This window comes from Branchiostoma lanceolatum, chromosome 12 (assembly GCF_035083965.1).
Source record: "Branchiostoma lanceolatum isolate klBraLanc5 chromosome 12, klBraLanc5.hap2, whole genome shotgun sequence".
Lineage (NCBI taxonomy): Eukaryota > Metazoa > Chordata > Leptocardii > Amphioxiformes > Branchiostomatidae > Branchiostoma > Branchiostoma lanceolatum.
Window position 1 is genome coordinate 303762 of NC_089733.1, and position 24554 is coordinate 328315.

Consider the following 24554-nt stretch of genomic DNA (forward strand, 5'->3'; position numbering starts at 1 on the left):
ACAACCGCGCCAGGCAGGGCGTTCCACTCGGGTATGGTGCGGGGGAAGTATGAATATTTGTAAGAGTCTGTTCGGGCGTAAAGTGGTTGAAATTTGAGCGTGTGGCTTCCCCGGGTGCGCCCCTGAGCTGGTTTCAGTAGACTATCTGTATTAATATTGATGTGGTTATTAACTAGCTTATAGAAAAAGGTGAGGCGGGCGTTCCTCCTCCTTTCAGAGAGAAGGGTCCACTGCAGGTCATTGAGCATTTGTGTCACGCTGCTAGTCTGCCGGTAGTCATTCAGAGTCACTCGGGCGGCCCTGCGCTGGACGGCCTCCACCGCCTGTATCCCTTTGGTGGTGTACGGGTCCCAGACGGTGGCACTATATTCCAAGTGGGGCCGCACCAGCGCTTTGTAACAAGTGGCCTTGACCCTAGATGGACAATGGGTCAAATTGCGCCGAATGACCCCTAGTACCCTGCCGGCTTTGCTAGTGGCGTAGTTGATATGGGTGTCCCACCGCAGATCGTCGGACAGTTGTACTCCAAGATAGGGGTGGGACTTGACACCGGTGAGGGCTTCTCCACTTAGGGAGTACTGGGTTAGGATGGGGTGCTTTTTACGGGTGATATGGAGGATGTGGCATTTAGAGGGATTGAACGACATAAGCCAACGATTTTGCCAATCTGTTAGCGCATCTAGATCAGACTGTAGACCTTGTGCGTCAGAAGGCGTGCTGATAGTTCGATAAATCAAGCAATCGTCGGCAAATAATCGAACGTGTGAATCTACGGAGCTGGGGAGGTCGTTAATATACAGTAGAAAGAGCAAAGGGCCTAACACTGTACCCTGAGGGACCCCAGAGGTGACCCTGACAGCTTTAGATGTTCCGCCGTCAAAGACAACCCTCTGGGTTCTCTCTGTTAGGAAGGCCCTAAACCAAGACTGAAGAAGGTCAGAAATGCCATAGTGCTCAAGCTTGCTTAGCAGCCGCTCGTGGGGCACGGTGTCGAATGCCTTGCTAAAGTCAAGCACCGCGACATCGACCTGTTTGTTATGGTCAAGATTGTTGGCCAAGTCTTGGAGGGTGAGTACCAGCTGGCTCTCACAGGACAGACCCTTCCTGAAACCGTGCTGCGCCGGGGACAGAACGCCATGAGTGTCAAGATGTTTCATCATGTGGCTGTGCACGATGTGTTCAAGCACTTTGCCACAGACCGATGTCAAAGACATAGTTGGAAGGCATTGTTCTGTCACCCTTTTTGAAGATTGGAGCGATGTTAGCTGTTCTCCAATCCTCAGGTACGTCTCCCGTAGATATTGATTGGGAGAATATTGTCTGTAGTATTGGCGCAATTTGCTCGGCAACAGTTTTCAGGAGGCGAGGTGGTATTCCGTCTGGTCCTGTGGACTTGCTGGGATTAAGACTAGAGAGCTGTTTGGCTACCCCCTCCACTGAGATGTTAAGGGAGGGGATAGTTGGAACTACGGATTCGCCAAGGGTAGGAACGGTAGATTTATCCTCCCTGGTAAACACTGACTCAAACTGGGCTCCCAGTGCATCAGCCTTTTCCTGGGGGTCAGATGTTAGCACCCCCTGATGTCTTATGGCCGATGCACCAGTAGAGTCCTGTCTGAGAGATTTGACATAGCTCCAAAAGGCCTTGGGATTATCCTCGATGTTTGTCTCAAGGTAGTTGGAAACATAATCCCTATGGGCCTTCCTAACTCTCTGCTTAACTCCCTTCCTACACCTCTTGAACTTTGCCCAGGCTTCATGGGAGTTGGATCTTCTAGCCTTGGAAAAAAGTTCAGACCGCTTACGAAATGCTTTGCGAATCTGGGGTCTTATCCAAGGTTTGCTAGATTGTGGCCTCACTCGTTTCCTGGGAACATGCTTATTGGCAGCACCACTAACGGCTGCCTTAAACAGCTCCCAGTTTTCTGAGGCAGTATTATGCTGTGCTTGGTCTGCGAACTCACGACTGTATGTTACCATATCCTGCTGGAGTGCATCGATGTTGGCTTTCCTCCACAGGTATATGAGTCGATCTTTCGTGTTTGATGTTTGGGGCTTTACTTGAACGTCAATCAGCGGGATGTCATGATCGCTGAGACCTGGCAAGATTTTGACTCTCTCCACTAAGGTGGAATTTGTGGTGAGAAACAGATCCAGGGTGTTCGAAGTTTGCCCCACAGTGTGAGTTGGTTCGCAGACCATTTGTTCCAGACCGCAGTCATTGGCAATGCTGATGTACTTGCTTGTGAGACTGGATGGGCAATAAACAAGAGGAGAAAGAAAATGTCAAAACAGGAGACATTCAAATTCCTGATGCCATGCTCGTATGAACGTATAATGAACAAAGAATGTTAATATGTTTCCATATGTTTCCAAGAGAGAGAAAAATCTATCAGGTGTATAGATTAAGAATATAATATTAGTATATAGAGTATTTTAGAGTTAAACGTTTTGACATTTTACATCTATTAGACCGCTTGTGACCATATGTTCATTTACCCCTCTGGACATGAATGTGCAATAAAGATTATTATTATTATTAATTCATTGACCAAACGAGCGCAAATTTTATTGGACCTGAATAGCACACTGCCCATGAGCTTTAGCCGGAACCAGAATGTTCCGTACTTATTGTCATTAGTTTGGCAGATCAGTAAGGCCATACTGATATTATTACATGGATAACATCATCTGGGAACCCCAAAATTGATGCGAGCGGGAGGTACTAGCGTGCGAAAAAACAATAAAAGTTGAGTCACAGAAAGTTGCCTTCATTATGAAATTTGAGAGCTCGGGACGATTTCAAAAATGGCTAAAAAACACAGAACATGGTAAACCAAGCAATACATCTTTTTGCTCTTCCACATCTTCTTGGAAGACTTATGCAAACTTCACTTTGAAATACACCTGTGCAGAGGAGTAACTTTACAACAAAGTCAGTACGATAGCACAAGAGGCATTATTAATTATTAGTAAACGTTTTCCGTGTTGTTGTGTTTTGCAATGTACGACATACATATGCTCATTTTGCTTGTTGTTTGCTATGATTGCCAGCCGGCTACGTAAGAGCGATCAATATCAACAATTCGGTTACATGATTCAAACTTTACTCGGCCAAAACAAGGAGGTTCCTTGGCCAAAGGTTGCGTGCAGCATGCTCTGTGTTGTTGCTTTCGTCGTGACGCTTCGATGGTGATGTGTACCAAGGGTCACAACGTGTTTTTTTTCTTTTGAAAGTACTATTTACGCACCAGTTTCCGTCGAAGACTCAATATTGTCTTAAGGTTACGAGTTGATTTGCTGATAGCTGTTTGTTTGATTTGAATACACAAAGATGAAGTAACACCAGTCCAGAGTGAGACCAGTTCGGTGTTGCGTGGGATTGTTTTATCCATGTTTGTACTATAAACTTGGCTCAAAAAATGCTGAAACTTGATTTTTTTTGTCAATCATATCTCCTTGAAAACTTTATCAAGTTCAGTTTACTGGTATTATATATCATTGGAGATATGATTTCGTTGCCTTTACAATGATATCTTGTTTGCCATGATCGTGCAGTCATGGGTGGAGTTCCTGGGTTACTCATGTTGATAGGTTGGGAAAGAAAAGTGTCGAAATGTGCCATGTCTTATTTTTCGGAGATGCTTATTAATTTAAAGTGATACATTTTTGGTTATGATGCCAATATTTATGCCGATATTTCCCTGCCAACGTCGTAAAGTTGTTGGTAAGGACCTTTTGGCATTTTTGTGACTTACTCAGCTGTAGTGTCCGGACACCTTGCTTGTAGAAAGCTAATTTACTACATACACTTTATAATGAGTCCAAAAAAATTATGATCCAAACTTCAAAGGTCGATCGACAAGCAAGGTGTCTACAATCCTGATTTTGTCCTGTATACGCTAGGGTTGTCCTCTATCTTGTTGCCTGGCCTGGAAATCGAAAATAGACCCCTTCCATAGCCGCACCAACCTCCGAAAAAACATAGAAATGGAAAATAAAAACTTTACAATGCAAATGTTTGACGGACATGAAGTCAAACCGCTAATTGGCATTATCTCATTGGTAAAACTGCTAATTGTGATTGACAGTCAGAATCGGTCTATTGGAAGCTACTGACTTCCCACGCATCACACGATGTGACGTTCGTGTCCTGTTCGTCCTGCAGGGCAGTGCTTCCTGATGATTTTAGCATTTGTCCTCACCTACTCTTCTGATCACAAGGGAAACAGTTCCTAAACACGTGTAGTTAAGAGTAACAGCACCCAAAGAAGTACAGGTTATCTAAAGCCAGTCTTCATTAGCTCTGTTAGCTCTTCAGTGTTTGACCACCCATACATATTTTCCTGCCTTGCTCTTCTGATCACAATAGGTAAGGAAAACGGTAAATCTTCGACTTAATACTGTCGTCATTATGTCGAAAATTTACTGTCTATACCTAAGCTAATGATATGACCTTATGGGGAGGGGGTGAAGCTCGTATCTACACAATCTGCATATTTCTTGGTCTTCATTCTGCTCCAGGTTTCCTGGCCCGCTCCACCCCTCCCCCCGGTTCAGTTGTAACCTTCCGCAATGTCGCCGGAGGAAGAGAAAGAGTCACCAGAGAAGGAGTTCGCCGCCAACACGACTCTTCACGGACTCAACAGGGTAGGTGTTTGTTGGCCAAAGAGAAGACTGGGGCTTCATATCTGTTCATTGTTAGTTGTAAATTCATCCCTGTTTAATAGCTAAAATGATACCATTGTGGCATATTACTTAAAATGGGCATAGCGCATTGTTGCGATATGTATAACTAAGGCCTCGGTGAATTGATTATATGGATGATATATGCGTGCGCATCAATGTTGGCTCGTTTCGAACAACAATTTCTGACCTTACTGTGCATCGCACAAAGAAGCTTCAAAATGAGCAAATAAATCAGACAATGTAGGAAAAAGGTTTACTTATGTCACACAATGTCTCTTTTCCTAGATCCTATCGTAAAATATGCTGATATTGTCGGGAACTTGCTTCATGCACAAAATGCATTTTGAACCCTGAGCGGAATTTTTTTGAGTCTTCCTAGAAGATGTGAAAGAAAAGAAGTAAACAATTCTTTGTTTAGTATACCGTGTTTTGTAACTTCAGTTATTTGTAAAACATTCCTAACCACATATATTTCATACTGAAGACAACTTTTTAGACCAAATAATCATTTTTTCCACTCTCCCATCAATTCCGCGATGAATAGAGGATGTCATAAAATCAGTATGGCCTACCTGTTTAGCTCCATCTTACAGGTATTCGTTCTATGTTACGGAGGTGTTTAGAACAATGTTCATGTAAAGTTGAAAAGGGCTTATTTCGTGGTTTGTAAGTTTTCCATCTCTACTAGTACAGTTACGATGCAAACGTTACGGGGGGGGGGGGTAGCAAGGTACCCAGGTAACATTTGCCTTGTTGTGACATACGGATAGCTATGACAGATATTATGATTTTTATTCATTGCCTTATAGCTATAAATACGTGCGTGATTGCATGGATACGATTTAGCGAAACGACCTCTGCCATATAGCGTAACAACTTGTGCCATGTAGCATAATGACTTGCTATATAGTGAAACTTACTGTAGCAAACTGACAATGTAGTAAAACAATCTGAAATCAACGCACCACTTAGGCAAATTACCATCGAAGCCCATATCTATCATTTGCTTGTTATCCCACGTCTTTCCGAAGATTTTTATCGCCCCCAGCAACTATTTCCGGGTCCTGTGGGCTCTCGTCATCTTGGCTTCATATAGCTTATTACACATGTTAGAGAGTCCTATCATGAAATACAACGGGTTTACAAACTTTCCTTACTAATTATGCAAATTAGTTCCTGATTTACATAATTAGTATTTGATTATGAACAGCACTATCTGAGCTCTCTACATACCGAACATCACGACGATCTGTCGACCACTTCTATTCATGTCCGAAAGGTCAAAACAATAATACCCACAGCAGTTCCAAACAAGCCGCTGAGGCCCAAACGTACACAACTTACTTCCTGTGGGATGATTATCTACCACAAAACACAAAAATCATGAACGTAGCACGTGCAGAAAATTTGACCTCACACTTTGAAGCTCCGCTACAGTACCTTAGGTACCCGCTAGGTGGCCCTTTATCGAACTTGACCTTCCTTTCTGCGAACCCTATCCATCCACTAAGATTCATGCAGAACCATCAACAGCTACATACAAACACACACACATACATACAAAGCCCTCTGCAGTACCGACGGAAAATACCAGGTGAACTATTTTCGAACTTGACATCCGCTCCCACAACCGGTACTCACCTACCAAAAACCTTGAGGATCCATCAACATTTCCGACAGTTTTGTTGCCTACATACAAACACACAAACATGCAAAGTCCACTGCAGTGCTGTAGGAGGACACCAGGTAAATCATTTTCGAAGTTGACCTTTGTTCCTTCAACCGCTATTCACCTACCAAAAATCATGGAGACCCTTCAAAGACCTCACCATCCTTCAGAGGTTTCTAAAGTTATGCTCTTGACATACATTCAGACCCAGCCCACAGCTGACCTCCCTATACATTTTTTGGGGCCCTTTGTCATTTTACGGTGAGACTAAAAGGTTTGATGCACCTTAGGCACGTGACTCGACTTTCCTCATTTCACCCAGGTGTTAAAATGAGTACCTGAAAGAGAGGGATGGGCTCCGCCTTCCAATACCATGGACACAGTGGATAACAGCCGGCCGTCCCTACGACCTCGAATATGTTATGAGACTACCTTTACATTTTAAGATGTTCTCTTCCACATTCCCCAGGATCATCGACTACTTCAGCTACAGCACGATCACCGACACGAAGTTGGAGTTTGCAGAAGAGATAACATTTCCGGCGGTTACAATCTGTAACATGAACAAGTAGGTTGCTCTCCAAATCTTTCAAAAAAGGTTCTGTGGCAAGAATGACAGTTTTCTAACAATATGTTTGGACCTAACTACTTCTCTATTCCTGAACTAGCGATATTCTACCATCTATGAGTCCCGAGATGCGTTTAAATTGTGTACTCTGGTAGCACATGCTTGTGTATAATACACACAGCACATGGCACATACACACGTCGCAATTACCACACCTCCAAATACCCGCATACACCCACCCCCAGCCACAAACACACGAACACACAAACACCCCCATACACAGATACACAGATACACACAAGCACACACAAACACAAAACACAAATACACACACACAAAAAAACACAAGCACGCACGCACACACACACACACACACACACACACACACACACACACACACACACACACACACACACACAGGGATACGTTCTACTCAAACGGCTTCTACATGTACCTTTTCGCAGGTTTGACATATCCAAGCTCAAGATCATTGACATCTCGTACCTGTCGATGTTCCTGTTAGGAGTTGAACTTGACGTTGCAGCGGTTCTGGCCGATCCTGCTTTCTCACCTGATGAGACTGTCAACTCCACCACGGAGGTAAGCAATTACCATAGAAGGAACTAAAACCAGTCAAGTCATCCTCCTCCTGGCACAACAAAACCTTTATCCCTGCTGCAGCTAAGTTATGAAACCGCCTTTCGCAGGGCATTGTGAACACCAGGGACTTACAGAACTTTAAAAGTTAAGCAAGCGCCTACCTCAGCGCCACTCGTCAGCTTCCTGTATATTTATTCCTGTATAGCACTGCTGCTAAGCTGAAGCATATTACTTTGGAGTCATTTTACGTTGCTGTGGATACCCAATTCTCTACAAGATATCGAACCCGGTGAGTTGTTCACTACACTCGGAATGTCAAATTATTGCGGCGTTTGCCGATTGTTTACTTTCAAATTGATAACTTCGATATGGGATGTCACCGTTATAGAACTGTTCTTCCTATATTTCGACTTAACTTAACATCAGTCGGCGAAGGTATGGGGTCGTGGAACTCTAGTATCAGAATGTGTCGGTATGATACAGGATGGTTTGAATGACCTTCGCGTATGTAATAAGGCATCTCAACTACATTGGAATTTAAGTATTCAAGATTATCTGATGTGGTATTTTGCATGTCTTAACGTTTTCGATGTGCAGACCATTTACGAGTACTTTAGCACTCGATCATTGATAACTTAACCTTATGTCCAAACAGGGCATGAAGGTGGAGGACCTCTTGTTGGAAAAAGGCTTTGACATCCACTGGACCCGCATGCCTCTCTGCGTTTGGAAGGGCACTACATGTTCCTACTGGGTAAGTCAATACTGGCGCTCCACTTTGTAGACTCGATCGCAGCTCACCAAATAAAAAGGTATAATTGTATATTGTCCGACCTACCTTTTGGTGTTATGACTAGTGTATTTTTTTTCAAATGTCTACTTTGGTTTTGGGACAGACAAGGACGACGTGGCACTGCACTCAAGTTTTCATAACTTTTTTATCAGTGCCACGTACAGAGATCAATTTACCAATTTTCATACCTGGGTGGAGTGAGGAAAGTCGCGTAAAGTGCCCTTTTCAAGGGCACATCATTGACGGCGTCAGAGGAATCCAACCCGGGACCGCTGGGTACTGGGTCAAACACTCTTCCGTCATGCCACACAACCCACTGACAAACCTTGCACGTGGAGTTGGATCAGACTGGTGGTTAAGATAAACAAATGATTCAGATAATCTCGTACTCACTCTTGACCCAGTCGGACCTAAATGAGAGTTTCAGAAATGAATATACTGATGCTATCTCAGCTACAACGCCCGGAAACTCTTCTCCAATTGAGAAATTGGACTCACCGCAATTTTCAACTGACTCGCACATGCACACAGTCTTATTCAGCTGTCTGATCCAATGTAGACACATGATTTTCTGTAGACGTCAGCAATGCGTTAACTGTCGTCGGAAGTCGTCACTATCAACAATAATGGATATTAATCTTTCTACACCAAGCAGTGCCTTAGATAACTGAAGTTTTGCTGCTTATGTCCCTGGGAGTCATTATCTCAGGGAATATTCCGTTCTCCCTTCATCAACAGAACTTCACCCATTCTTCGGCCACTACGGAAACTGCTACACTTTTAACGCTAACGCCAGCAGCCTGCTGAAGCAGACCATGCAGGGGTCCGGAAACGGCTTCATGGCGTTCGTCGACCTTAAAGTGGTGAGTGATCATAATGGTTCTAAAGCTATGAATCTCTCTGATCTACATTTAATTGCGCAAAACTGTGAAAGACAAAGTGTGACCAATCGGTATCAATCGTCGCCTGAAATTTCAATCTAAGACAAACAAAATTTCAAAAATCGGAATTGGCAAAATGGCCTAAAGCGGCTCACTTCAAATGTCATATTGATGAATATTAGTAATTGTACATTGTAGATACCAAACATTTCAAAACTGACTGAATGACCTACCATAAATCCATATATTTGTTACAACTTGAATTTTGGCTTTAGTATGACTGTGTTTATTATACAGGCTTGTCTGTGTTGGACTACCCAACCCAAATGCTGTTATCTAATTGTTATTGTTATTGCATTTGTCTTTGTCAGCTGCAATCTTTATTTTCATAGGTGATGTTTGACATAAGCTCCTTGCTAGAGTGCATCACCTCTGTGTCCTGTGTATTCTTTTGTTGATTGATAAGAAATGTACATTGGTTTTTAGGTCAGTGCTAAAACTGCTATTTCCTATAAAGTTACATGTATCTTGTATCTGATTTTTTTAGCCGAAACTGAGAATGCGGCATTTTGTAGAGGTCACGCATTTGACCCGTGCGTGGAACGTCAGTATGACTGCAAAGGAATATTGGCTAAAATTGGCAAAGTTGCCGGGTTGATTTACCACGGTTTTGGAGCAGTCCAGTGACATCCTCGCTAAATCGTGCAAGTCAGATCTGTAACTTTGTATCAATACGAACAGTTAGCAAATAAAGTGTCATTGAGATGAAATGCCCTCTACTATCATTCACGTAAAATTTCGTATTTTCTGAAAACATCTTTCTACTTATACTATATGATAAGGTAGTCCTTTTCGTGACGCACACAGAAAAAATGATTTAGATATTGCATAAATGCTGAGGCTGTAAGAAAGTCTTGCGCATCGCCAAGTATTGGCGAGTTACGGTAATCATTGAAGGATATGTATCACATAGCCAGGGTGGCTCGTGGGAGTTGCATTACATAGACATCCACAGCAGCAGAAAATGAAAAAAGAGGCCATATTTCTCTCACTCTGTCATATTTACAGTTTATCTAAATGCTATTTCCTTCCCCTGTTCTTAACGATAACTACTGAGACTTTGTTTCAACAGAACGAGTATACAGAAAGTTTTTACGCAAGCGGGAATTCCGAGGTGGGACTGAAGCTACTTGTTCACGATCAGAACGAGCCTCCCATGATGGACACGCAGGGCATCGCCCTCGCGCCGGGCAACCACGCTTTCATCGCCGTCAAGCAGACACTGGTGAGTCCTCAAGCTGAAAGCTCTTAGGCGGGTGTGTCCCTCAATCGGCGAAATTTGTCGCCTGACATTGTGAATATTTTGAAAAAAAAATCACAGTTTGGAAAGATGCTGCAAATAGGTGTAAAATGGTGCAAAGCGTTGAATCCTTCCCTGCCATCAGCTTGTATACCAATGTTCGCGTGATGCTCCCTGCCTTCTTCTCTTATGTGTAGCACTAAGTTTGAAGCTATTTCCTTTTTGTTTCTAAGGCAGTAGCGAAACTGAGAATGAGACATTCCGCCATAAATGCCCGTCAGTGTTACGGAAGCGAAAATTGGCAAAGCGCTCTCAATAATTTGGCGCAATAAGCACAGTCCAGTGAGATGCCCACCTAATCCCACTCGCCACTTTTTCCTCCTCAGTACGAGAACCACGTGCCTCCGTGGGGGGTCTGCAAGGACCTGCAGCTGGAGTATTACAACACCTACACGCTGAACGGCTGCTACCTGGAGTGCAGGAGTAAACACGTGGTTCGGAACTGCAGCTGTCGACCTTACAACTTACCAGGTACGACGAGGAAAAAAACATATGAATGAATTAAGTGGAGGCAGAGCTGGCTATTTCTCTGTCAGCCTGTCTGACTAGCCGACTGGCAGGCTGATTTGCTGGATGTCTGCCTGGCTACCTGCTGGCCGCCTATCTCGCCGAGACCGATATGGAATACACCGTGTTGTGTGACATATGTATGCCTGGCTGGCAGTTTCCCTGTATTTTTGTCTGACTGGCTTGCTATCTGACTGGCTGGATATGTGTCTGTCAGTCCGAGCCTCGGACGTCGGGTTGTCTGTCAGTCTGGCTGGCTGGCTGTTTATCTACCTGCCAATCTGTCTGGCTTACAGTCTCTCTGTCTATCCAGCTTCCTGTCTGTCTGTCCATGTGTCTGACTTGCTGTCTGTCTGGCTGAAGCAAATAGTCTCGCTGTATTGCTGTCTGACTGTCTACCTGTCCATGTGTCTGGCTTGCTTTCTGACTGCCTATCTGTCTGTCTGTCTAGCTGGTTGTCACACTGGCTGTCCGCCTTTCTGCCTGCTCATGAGTCCGCCAGTTTTTCTGTCTGTCTGGTTTGCTGTCTGTCTTGCTGGCAATTTACCTGTCTGTCTGACTAGCCGACTGGCAGGCTGCTTTGCTGATTGCTGCCTGGCTGTCTGCTGGCTGTCTCTCTGCCTGTCTATATGTCTGTCTGGCTGTCTCTCTGTCTGGCTCTTTGTCTACCTGTCTGTCGGTCGGTCTGTCTGTCAGTCTCGCGGTCTGGCTGGCTGGCTATGTGTCTGGCTTTCTGTCTTTCAGTCTCGCTGTCTGGCTATGTGTCTGCCTGACTGGCTGTCGGTCTTATTGTCTGTCTGTCTGTCTGTCTGTCTGTCTGTCTGTCTGTCTGGTTATCTGTATGTCTGGTTGGCTGCCAGGCTTGCTATTCTCTCTCGGACTTGCTTGCTGTCTGCCTGTACATGTGTTTGACTGTCTGTCCGCCTCGCTGGTTGATTGTCTGCCTGCCTACTTGCCTTTTTGTCCATAAATCTTCCTGTTCGTCTGTCTAGTTTGCTGTCTGTCTTGGTTGCTATTTGTACGTCTTGCTGGCCGGCTGCCTTGCTGGATGTCTGTCTGTCTGCCTGCTGAATGGCTATCAGCATGTCTATGTGCCTCCCGCTAAGTTAGCTCATATCTCGCTGTCTGTCTGCCTGTGCGTCCGTCTGCTGATAGCCATTCAGCAGGCAGACAGACAGACATCCAGCAAGGCAGCCGGCCAGCAAGACGTACAAATGACCAGTGCTCATGAGTTAGGTCTACTAGCCTTCAGGATGAAAAGAATCCATGCCTATTTATCGTACAAGAAACGTCATTTCCAAACTTTCCTTGTAGCAAAGCTATAAGAATTGTATAGCTAAAGCGATGCATATTCTAATTCTAACACAGAATAGGGAAGCCCTTTTCTTTTTTTTTCTTTTTTTGTGCTCGACGAATCTCCTCGAACATGGGTCCCCCATTTTACGTCTCTTCCAAAAGATGGAAGCAGCCCCAACCAAGATGTCCTTCCTAGGACTGAACGGAGTCTCCCAGCTACCAACTAATTTGAACCATTAGCACAACTTTCGGCTGCTACCAGTTGATCTACAATAGCATCTTAAAAACATTATTATCAGTTCATTCTTTTTTCTAAATTTTACCGTGCACGAAAATTGCAATACTATCCTTCATGGAAACAGGATTGTACAGTCCTAACGTTTAACTCATCTTCTCAACAGGGACGGCACCAGCATGTGATCCGACTACGATGTTCTCATGTGTCAAACACGTATTTGGTGAGTGGCTAGTTTACCAATACCTTGCCTTTTGAAATTGCATGTTGTCAATAAGGAACATCATTCGACATTACAGTTTTCTTGAACAGAACCAAATCCTTATTACTTGCTAACATATAGTAGTTTGCCTGCTGCTTTCCGTAGGGTTATGATAATGTCAAGAGCGGATCTTCGCCGCTATGTGGCGCTGCGGCATTACTGCGGTCCCAAACGTGACTGAATTTGTATCCGCCCCTCTTTCCGTTGCCGTTGGCAGAAGGGTATATTTTTAGTCGGGATTTGTGGAGTGATGGTAATTTGATACATAATAACGGTAATTTGATACTTGCATTCGGAAAGTTAAATGAAGGTGAACATCATCATACATTAAGTATGCAATCCATAACACACCTTTCAAACACATCTTTCAAACAAGTTAACACCATTGGCGAAAGTATGGGATCGCCGAACTCTAGTTTTGGGAATGGAGTGCATGTGTCTGGTCCATTATTCACTATAAACTATTACCACATACCGGGCCAAGGCCGAGATATTTGATATGATATCACCATGTCCTGTTCATATATTTACTTATGTAGGCCAATGTATTTACAACTCTATGCAAAAACGAGACAATGCTTTACATTCCTAACACAGCATACTGTTACGTTGATGAAGGTTAGACATCCAGGTAATGAGATACGCCAAAAATAATTACTCAAGCAACTGGATAAGATTTTGAAACAGTCAGACGTTTCAGACAGTATCCACTGTCTTTCGTCAGTGACTAACTATAGGACTGAGAACACCAGGTTTTATACCAAAACTCTGAATAGATATGATAATGAGGTAAAGACAATTTAGGATGTCTTGAAGTAGTCTTTAAAAAGATGATTAATTCAAGACAAAGTTTATGCCAATAGTTCAATTAGCTACTGTTGTTCTAGTACAGTAACTAAATGTTGCTTGTCCGGGGGTGGGGGGTGGTGGGCAGTGCATTGTCCCAGGTGCCTGAAAGTTTGAACGCGTAGACCCCCTTTCCTGTTGAGGGCGGGGTTGTACATCCTCTCATATATTGCTTCTCTAATTCCCCGTTCGAACCAGCGTTCTTCACGATCTAGGATGTCCGTGGATTCGAGATTGAATGAGTGTCCCTGGTTGTGTTTTAGATGGTGGTAAATGGCAGAGGAATAGCGGTTAGCGCTCTTTCTGCAATGTTCCTTGTACCTTTCTTTTAGTGGTCGACTTGTCTCCCCAATGTACATGTTATTGCAGTTCGGTTCCTCACATTTCAGTTTGTAGATGACATTGGCTTTGATGCCTTTTTCAGGCCTGTCTTTTGGATGGACTAGTTTCTGCCTGAGAGTTGAGTGAGGTTTGAAGTTAGTGGCAATGTTGAAGTTTTGGAAGATACGTCTGAGTTTTTCCGATACTCCTTGGACGTAGGGAATGGTAATGTTGACCTTGTTTCTGTTGGTCAATGGTCTGCACTTGAGTGTTTTCTTAGACTGGTCAGAAGGTTTGAGGGCCTTGTTGAAGGTCCAATTTTGGTAGCCACACTTGGCTAAAGCCACACGGAGATGTCTGCGTTCTTCTGTTTTTGCTTTGTCTGAGGTAATGACATTGTCTGCTCGATGGAAGAGAGTTTTAATCACTGCTAGTTTGTGTTCCAAAGGGTGATGGGAATCAAAGGCCAGATATTGATCAGTGTGGGTCGGTTTCCTGTACACTTCGAACTGAAGGTTGCCATCCTTCTCTATGATGGTTTTGGTGTCTAAGAAGGGGAGCATGTTGTTTTGACACGACTCCTGTGTGAACTTGATGTTGTCATCTACCTGGTTAATATGGTCAAAGAAGTTACTGTTATCAACATATTGTTGTAGAATATCAGCCTGCATAGCTACATTGTCTCTACCGTTACATTACATCATTTCTCTAAAGCTGTTGCATGTTAGTAATAGTTCAACTGTCATCTATGTACAAGTCACCAGAAATAGTGCCTGTTACAATTGTCGTGCTATTAAGTTCCTCCTCTTCTAACATTTCTCATCACCGTTACAGATCAGGTGGTCACAGGAGAGCTGAAGTGTGACTGTCCCGTACCCTGCAGCATGACGTCATACAGCACGTCTGTGTCGTACGCGGGGTGGCCCAACAAACACACCCGGGACGAACTTTCACCATACTGGGGCATGGACGGATCCTACATATCGTGAGTTTACAGTACACCCTAAAAACTTAACTTCATCTACGGGTTTTTGTAGACTAATTTCCCATTAAGTAAGAGAAGCGAAAAAAATTAGGAGTAGAAATTGCAGATCGACTACTGTGAATGATGTAAAATGAAATCTTTCTTGTAAGCCCCTTGAAATCATGGAAAGACTACTTTCTCTCATGGAAGGAAGAGGAAACTGCATAGGGCTCTCGGTGTGGCGTGGCGGCTGATAGGGCAAAGCACCACGATGTGAAAACACGAAGCTAAAGGAATGTTAACAGATCAGGTGAATTTCAAGAGGGTATCTTAAAGCACTGTGCAAAATTGCGAAAGGCGTTCTGAAAGTGGTGCACACTGGCGCTATTCAGCGTTACTGATTAGTCGCCTGAAATTGCATTTTTTGCATTAAAGGAAATTTCAAAAATGAGCAAGTGTGTACCAATCCGTACAATCGCTGCAAATATCTGAATCTTAGATAAATTCTTAATTTTGATGAATCTTAAGAATTTAAGCACTGTCAATTTTATTTAGAGACAACACTTCGATTTCCAATAGATTTATCTTTTTAATCATCTGATTTGGACTTGCAAGGATTGGCGAAAATTTGCAAAGTTGGCGTAGTCTGCTAGCGCAATTGGCGCAATCCAGTGATATATCCACTTTAGGCATATCGGTGGTTGTGTCATGAGCAACCCAGCGACCTCTTTCTGCCATAGTCTCGGTCAAAAAGAACTTGTAGATTTGAATTCAAAACACAGTTGCCATCTTGTAACAGTTTTTTTCGTTGTTTCAGAGAAAACGGCGTCATGTTTAGTGTCTTCTACGAGAAACTGAATTATCAGAAAATCAGGGAGCTGAAAGCTATGGACGGAGGACAGCTTGCAAGTACGTTAAAGAGAGCTAGCTAACCAACGTTGTCTATCATATCAATTGTATCAACTTCTTTAGGTCTAAGAAAAAGTGTTGTATTTCCCTTTACGGTACAAAATATTATTGGTAGGTTTGGTTGTCTTCTATTTTTCTTAGTCTACATTTCGGCCAAAGCAATCCAACAAATCCAGTGTTAACATTGCAAAAGTAAATGTATGAGGGTACTGGTTTAGCATTATATTCTATTTGTACCGTGTAAACAAGCACAGATATGTCAATAATCCTTAAAAAATCTGAAAAGATTCAACTGTTCAAAGCCCCAATCTGCTAACAGAATGTGAAATGCAGGAAGTCTGCAAGAATATATTAATACTTTTTGGTTTCTGTTTTGAATCATTCAGATGCCAGATCGAAAACGTTATGTCGGTTAATGGTTGACCAAAGAAAGGGTTAGGGTTGGCAGGGCTTTGCTAGGGTCGGTCGGGTAACCGGGAAACAACAGTTTTTCCTAGACCTTGTAGAATCTTTTTTAACAGAACTGTTTGTATCTCAGTCAATCAGTTCTTTTATTTTCATTTTGCTGTAGATTATTAATTACTTATAAGAACACGAATGAAGGATACATCAAAGGAAACTCCAGTCATTCAAGGACAAAATTAGATGAAAGATACAGTTTTGATATCAAAACGCGCCGCTTTTCTTGTGCGGATACGTTTTTACCGACCGTACCACTTTTGTCTCCTCTGTCAAGTCAAGTCAAGGCCTGTAGACCAAATTATATGCTAACATGGATGAATCCTCCAGGCAACATGGGAGGATGCTTCATACACCTCTTGAGTAGCCCGTTGGGAATCATTTAGACCGGATTTGAAACTGTTTCTTTAGTTATTCCACTCAACAAGTCATTCTTTGCCATTTGTAATTTCGCTGCAACATGACATTTTTTACTAACTACTATTACCTGATTCATGTCAAAATCTTCAGTACGCTAAGGTGTACGCCCCTTGCTTCATCTCAAAAACCACCAGTACATTAGTGTGAACGCCCTCTTCTTCACCTCAGAAAACATCAGTACGCAAGGTACGGTAATGTGCACTCCCCCTTCTTCATCTCAACAACCATCAGTAAGCTAAAGGGTACGCCCCCTTCATCCTATCAAAACCTATCATTATGCTAATATGTACTCCCCCTTCTTCATCTCAACAACAACCATCAGAGCGCTAATATGTACTCCCCCTTCTTCATCTCAACAACCATCAGAGCGCTAATGTGTACTCCCCCTTCTTCATCTCAACAACCATCAGAGCGCTAATGTCCCCTTCTTCATCTCAAGAACCATCAGAGCGCTAATGTGTACTCCCCCTTCTTCATCTCAACAACCATCAGAGCGCTAATGTCCCCCTTCTTCATCTCAAGAACCATCAGAGCGCTAATGTGTACTCCCCCTTCTTCATCTCAACAACCACCAGAGCGCTAATGTGTACGTCCCCCTTCTTTATCTCAACAACCATCAGAGCGCTAATGTGTACTCCCCCTTCTTCATCTCAACAACCATCAGAGCGCTAATGTCCCCTTCTTCATCTCAACAACCATCAGAGCGCTAATGTCCCCTTCTTCATCTCAACAACCACCAGAGCGCTAATGTGTACTCCCCCTTCTTCATCTCAACAACCACCAGAGCGCTAATGTGTACGTCCCCCTTCTTTATCTCAACAACCATCAGAGCGCTAATGTGTACTCCCCCTTCTTCATCTCAAGAACCATCAGAGTGCTAATGTGTACTCCCCCTTCTTCATCTCAACAACCATCAGAGCGCTAATGTCCCCTTCTTCATCTCAAGAACCATCAGAGCGCTAATGTGTACTCCCCCTTCTTCATCTCAACAACCATCAGAGCGCTAATGTGTACTCCCCCTTCTTCATCTCAACAACCATCAGAGCGCTAATGTGTACGTCCCCCTTCTTTATCTCAACAACCATCAGAGCGCTAATGTGTACTCCCCCTTCTTCATCTCAACAACCATCAGAGCGCTAATGTCCCCTTCTTCATCTCAAGAACCATCAGAGCGCTAATGTGTACTCCCCCTTCTTCATCTCAACAACCATCAAAGCGCTAATGTGTACTCCCCCTTCTTCATCTCAACAACCATCAGAGCGCTAATGTCCCCTTCTTCATCTCAAGAACCATCAGAGCGCTAATGTGTACGTCCCCTTCTTCATCTCAACAACCATCAGAGCGCTAATGTGTACTCCCCCTTCTTCATCTCAACAACCATCAGAGCGCTAATGTGTACGTCCCCCTTCTTTATCTCAACAACCACCAGAGCGCTAATGTGTACTCCCCCTTCTTCATCTCAAGAACCATCAGAGCGCTAATGTGTACTCCCCCTTCTTCATCTCAACAACCATCAGAGCGCTAATGTGTACTCCCCCTTCTTTATCTCAACAACCACCAGAGCGCTAATGTGTACTCCCCCTTCTTCATCTCAAGAACCATCAGAGCGCTAATGTGTACTCCCCCTTCTTCATCTCAACAACCATCAAAGCGCTAATGTGTACTCCCCCTTCTTCATCTCAACAACCATCAGAGCGCTAATGTCCCCTTCTTCATCTCAAGAACCATCAGAGCGCTAATGTGTACTCCCCCTTCTTCATCTCAACAACCATCAGAGCGCTAATGTGTACTCCCCCTTCTTCATCTCAACAACCATCAGAGCGCTAATGTGTACTCCCCCTTCCTTATCTCAACAACCATCAGAGCGCTAATGTTTACTCCCCCTTCTTCATCTCAAGAACCATCAGAGCGCTAATGTGTACTCCCCCTTCTTCATCTCAACAACCATCAGAGCGCTAATGTGTACTCCCCCTTCTTCATCTCAACAACCATCAGAGCGCTAATGTCCCCTTCTTCATCTCAAGAACCATCAGAGTGCTAATGTGTACTCCCCCTTCTTCATCTCAACAACCATCAGAGCGCTAATGTCCCCCTTCTTCATCTCAAGAACCATCAGAGCGCTAATGTGTACTCCCCCTTCTTCATCTCAACAACCACCAGAGCGCTAATGTGTACGTCCCCCTTCTTTATCTCAACAACCATCAGAGCGCTAATGTTTACTCCCCCTTCTTCATCTCAAGAACCATCAGAGCGCTAATGTGTACTCCCCCTTCTTCATCTCAACAACCATCAGAGCGCTAATGTGTACTCCCCCTTCTTCATCTCAACAACCATCAGAGCGCTAATGTCCCCTTCTTCATCTCAAGAACCATCAGAGCGCTAATGTTTACTCCCCCTTCTTCATCTCAAGAACCATCAGAGCGCTAATGTGTACTCCCCCTTCTTCATCTCAAGAACCATCAGAGCGCTAATGTGTACGTCCCCCTTCTTTATCTCAACAACCATCAGAGCGCTGATGTGTACTCCCCCTTCTTCATCTCAAGAACCATCAGAGCGCTAATGTGTACTCCCCCTTCTTTATCTCAACAACCATCAGAGCGCTAATGTCCCCTTCTTCATCTCAAGAACCATCAGAGCGCTAATGTCCCCTTCTTCATCTCAACAACCATCAGAGCGCTAATGTCCCCTTCTTCATCTCAACAACCACCAGAGCGCTAATGTCCCCTTCTTCATCTCAACAACCACCAGAGCGCTAATGTGTACTCCCCCTTCTTCATCTCAAGAACCATCAGAGTGCTAATGTGTACTCCCCCTTCTTCATCTCAACAACCATCAGAGCGCTAATGTCCCCCTTCTTCATCTCAAGAACCATCAGAGCGCTAATGTGTACTCCCCCTTCTTCATCTCAACAACCACCAGAGCGCTAATGTGTACTCCCCCTTCTTTATCTCAACAACCATCAGAGCGCTAATGTGTACTCCCCCTTCTTCATCTCAACAACCATCAGAGCGCTAATGTCCCCTTCTTCATCTCAACAACCATCAGAGCGCTAATGTCCCCCTTCTTCATCTCAAGAACCATCAGAGCGCTAATGTGTACTCCCCCTTCTTCATCTCAACAACCACCAGAGCGCTAATGTGTACTCCCCCTTCTTCATCTCAACAACCACCAGAGCGCTAATGTGTACTCCCCCTTCTTTATCTCAACAACCATCAGAGCGCTAATGTTTACTCCTTCTTCTTCATCTCAAGAACCATCAGAGCGCTAATGTGTACTCCCCCTTCTTCATCTCAACAACCATCAGAGCGCTAATGTCCCCCTTCTTCATCTCAAGAACCATCAGAGCGCTAATGTTTACTCCCCCTTCTTCATCTCAAGAACCATCAGAGCGCTAATGTGTACGTCCCCTTCTTCATCTCAAGAACCATCAGAGCGCTAATGTGTACTCCCCCTTCTTCATCTCAACAACCATCAGAGCGCTAATGTCCCCTTCTTCATCTCAACAACCATCAGAGCGCTAATGTCCCCTTCTTCATCTCAACAACCACCAGAGCGCTAATGTGTACTCCCCCTTCTTCATCTCAACAACCATCAGAGCGCTAATGTGTACTCCCCCTTCTTCATCTCAACAACCATCAGAGCGCTAATGTGTACTCCCCCTTCTTCATCTCAACAACCATCAGAGCGCTAATGTGTACTCCCCCTTCTTCATCTCAACAACCATCAGAGCGCTAATGTCCCCTTCTTCATCTCAACAACCATCAGAGCGCTAATGTCCCCTTCTTCATCTCAACAACCACCAGAGCGCTAATGTGTACTCCCCCTTCTTCATCTCAACAACCACCAGAGCGCTAATGTGTACTCCCCCTTCTTTATCTCAACAACCATCAGAGCGCTAATGTGTACTCCCCCTTCTTCATCTCAACAACCATCAGAGCGCTAATGTGTACTCCCCCTTCTTCATCTCAACAACCATCAGAGCGCTAATGTCCCCTTCTTCATCTCAACAACCATCAGAGTGCTAATGTGTACTCCCCCTTCTTCATCTCAACAACCACCAGAGCGCTAATGTGTACGTCCCCCTTCTTTATCTCAACAACCATCAGAGCGCTAATGTGTACTCCCCCTTCTTCATCTCAAGAACCATCAGAGCGCTAATGTTTACTCCCCCTTCTTCATCTCAAGAACCATCAGAGCGCTAATGTGTACTCCCCCTTCTTCATCTCAACAACCATCAGAGCGCTAATGTGTACTCCCCCTTCTTCATCTCAACAACCATCAGAGCGCTAATGTGTACTCCCCCTTCTTCATCTCAACAACCATCAGAGCGCTAATGTCCCCTTCTTCATCTCAACAACCATCAGAGCGCTAATGTCCCCTTCTTCATCTCAACAACCACCAGAGCGCTAATGTGTACTCCCCCTTCTTCATCTCAACAACCACCAGAGCGCTAATGTGTACTCCCCCTTCTTCATCTCAACAACCATCAGAGCGCTAATGTGTACGTCCCCCTTCTTTATCTCAACAACCATCAGAGCGCTAATGTGTACTCCCCCTTCTTCATCTCAAGAACCATCAGAGTGCTAATGTGTACTCCCCCTTCTTTATCTCAACAACCATCAGAGTGCTAATGTGTACTCTCCCTTCTTCATGTCAAAAACGTCAGAACGCTAATGTGTACGCCCTCTACAGGTAACATAGGAGGGATGATGGGCCTGTTCATAGGAGCCAGCCTGCTGACCCTCCTGGAGGTGTGGGAGTACGTGTGGCAGCGCCTGAGGGGGTTCATCGGGAAGTATCGCCGTCCCAAGGTTATTGAACCAGATGTTAAAAGTACACCAGACGACGTAGAAAGAGGCAGAGTATAAAATACAAAATGTCAAAACATAAAAAAACTGACTCAACTTAGCAACGGAGATGATGTTTGCAGATTTGCAGTATCTTTATCTATCTATCTATCTGTCTATCTATCTATCAAAGTATCAAATTTAGTATCTCTCTCTCTCTCTCTCTCTCTGTATATATCTATATTGCGCCATATTTTGGTGAGCTGTTAAGACATCACCTCTGTCAAAAATTATGCTACAGACCTCAATAAACAATTACCGATGTAAAGGCTTCTTAAACTATGATATTATTATATAGACTATTTCCTAAACGCTTATCCTGATCCGAATTATCTATTGTGGCTACATCGTTATTCTCTGAGAAACCGAAGTTGTTAATAGGGCTGACAGAACAACACTTAACATGTTTAGCATGAAAGTTCATCTGTGTTGGTAGAATTCATTATTAACAAGACTAAACTTTTCGTCCAACACTGTAAGAGAAATTGGGACTTACCCCAAATTTTCGGTTGACTCCATCAACCCTGTTCACGGAATGAACCCAGCTACTGCAACGTGACGTCAGCGACACGTAATCGCAGTAGCGGGTCATACGTGCCAGATAACTTGTGTCGTCCCCCGTCTCTGCTACTGCGATCACGTGTCGCTGACGTCACGTTGCAGTAGCCGGGTTCATTCCGTGAATAGGGTTGATAGAGTCAACCGAAAATTTGTCCCAATTTCTCTTACAGTGTTGGACGAGAAGGTTAGTCTTGTTAATACTAAACATGCTTGTAAAGTAATGGGGACGTAACTGCTGGACCAAAGATTTTAATGTTAGTGTGTTGTTTTCCTCCGCTAGCTACATGATTTATCCTCGTTAATCTCCAGTGCCATGGAGTGTTTATACATTTTCCGTACTTTATCCTCTTAGCTAGAGATGTCGGACTTAGGCTACTTGTATATTTGATGGTCGTAGTTGGGAGTTAGCTTTCTGTGTAGCATTGAAAGCTGTGTGTGTGTGTGTGTGTGTGTGTGTGTGTGTGTGTGTGTGTGTGTGTGTGTGTGTGTGTGTGTGTGTGTGTGTGTGAGAGAGAGAGAGAGAGAGAAAGAGAGAGAGAGAGAAATGAAAAAAATGCATATCAAGATTTTGTCTGCAGCTTGCGAGGTCACAAGTTAAATTCGTAACCTTGTAGCATTTGCGACATTCCAAATTACCGAAAAGAGGAAAGAGACAAGACTATTTCTGCTACCTTATCGAATATTTGTGGTAGGTAGAAATTTGACTGAGAGTCACATACATTTTACTATTTGTTAACTTGGGCTTTTCTAGAGTTTACTGTTAAAGTATCGTCATCCGCACTGTCATAAGGCACAAAAAATGGAGGTCAGTTAGATAATCCTCTGTTATGATTAATAGAACTTTAACATTAAAACCTACCCGTACAGGTAGAAAGTTGAAACCATTTTCATTAGGTAAATATGTCATGAGGCCACGTAAGCAGAGGATGTATTTGACAAGAAGCTCCTGTCAGTCATGTTTAGACTCCGACATGATGCTGTGCACAAGGATAACGTAAAGAATTAAAAACGTTTACATTTTTGGAGATTGTTGGAATCTGTACTGATTTTGTTACTTTAATTTCTAACAGCTACTTGCATCTGAATTATTTTTACGGTCCTAACGACGCCATATTGCGGCGGACCATCAGCACATACTACCTGCGTCGAAAACAAGCTTACAGACCTCGCTATGACTCAATCACTTACCACTGTATAGATATGAAATGGCCTATTGTTCACTGCCTGGTTCGCACAATGTACACACCCTCTCCAAATTACACTCTAGCTGATGAAATTGTAAGCTTTTAATCATAGAAGCTTGTTACAGTCTGAATTATTTAGTGCGCAGGTGTTTCTCTGTTGACATGTAACTAGGGAAAATAAAACTTGTGATCATTTTGGTCAGGAAGACGTGCCCACTACGTTACTGCAGTGTTTTAAAGAGTTATTTAAAGGAACGGTTTCGCGGAAGCCTAGCTGAGTTGAATGGGACAGTGACTATTTAGTGTTCAGGCTTTAAGAGTGATGTCCAAACACATGGAAGCATCCGGCTCAGTAAGAGTTTTTCTTTACGTTAGTTATTGCGAAATCTAATGCGCCTTTGTTGTACTGCAGTTTTTGTGCGATTCTTAATGTATCTGCTGGCGGTAATTTTTTTTTTCCAATCCACTCTATCATTGTAAGGGCAACATAGTTATCTTCCGTTCCCTTGGCTCACCGGGTGTTGTGTACACTTTCTAATCCCTTTAATTTTCAGATTAAAAAAACATAATATTGTTTACAAAAACAACCAAGTCTCATGTGAGGTTCAAGGCTTATTTGACACGAAATGAGAATAGGGTGAAATACATAAGGGAAGGAGTATATATATAGTAGTTCAAAGAATTTGCGATTTTAAGTAGATCGCTAAGCAACGTTTGAAGATGTTTGTTGACCATTGACCTGAAGAGGTCCAGGTTATGCCCATTGAGAAAATTAGTTTACAGACCTCACTACGACTCTATTACAGCTGTTATAAGCTCGTATACGTTATTTCTTTATTCGAACACTGCATTGAATTGTGAAACATTGAAATATAGGCACTTAAAACCTTCGAGGCTGCTTGTGTTTCCTTGTTGACTTATATAGGCAGAAAATAAAAGTAAGAAGTCACAAGGAGCCGCAGCCAGTACAGCTGCAGACGACTGTTGATAGACAATCTTCTAAAGGTATGTCCGATTGTTACATTATTCTGTTGTAGAGTATCAACTTCAAAAGAGACAGAACGGTCAGAGGTGGAAACATGTACAAACAGATGTAATGCAATAAGGGCAAAATACCAACTGATACAGAGTGGCATCATATATTGAACCTCTTAACAAGCCAGCTACCAACGACATAAAAATG

The 24554-nt window shown here is 43.5% G+C and overlaps 2 protein-coding genes across 2 annotated transcripts; one reads left to right on the plus strand and one right to left on the minus strand.

The window, feature by feature from the left end:
* Positions 1 to 1179: 1179 nt before the first annotated feature.
* On the minus strand, positions 1180 to 2663 carry LOC136446386 (uncharacterized). The gene is made up of 2 exons (XM_066444735.1): positions 2578 to 2663; positions 1180 to 2251 (listed from the first exon to the last, which is right to left on the minus strand). Exons 1-2 carry the CDS (start codon positions 2661 to 2663, stop codon positions 1180 to 1182), a joined length of 1158 nt encoding a protein of 385 aa, XP_066300832.1.
* Positions 2664 to 8187: 5524 nt separating this feature from the next.
* Positions 8188 to 23595, plus strand: LOC136446130 (acid-sensing ion channel 1C-like). Its single transcript, XM_066444421.1, has 8 exons — positions 8188 to 8280; positions 9058 to 9182; positions 10333 to 10485; positions 10887 to 11031; positions 12765 to 12821; positions 14862 to 15012; positions 15809 to 15900; positions 21472 to 23595. Exons 1-8 carry the CDS (start codon positions 8268 to 8270, stop codon positions 21645 to 21647), a joined length of 912 nt encoding a protein of 303 aa, XP_066300518.1. The 5' UTR covers positions 8188 to 8267; the 3' UTR covers positions 21648 to 23595.
* Positions 23596 to 24554: the final 959 nt, after the last annotated feature.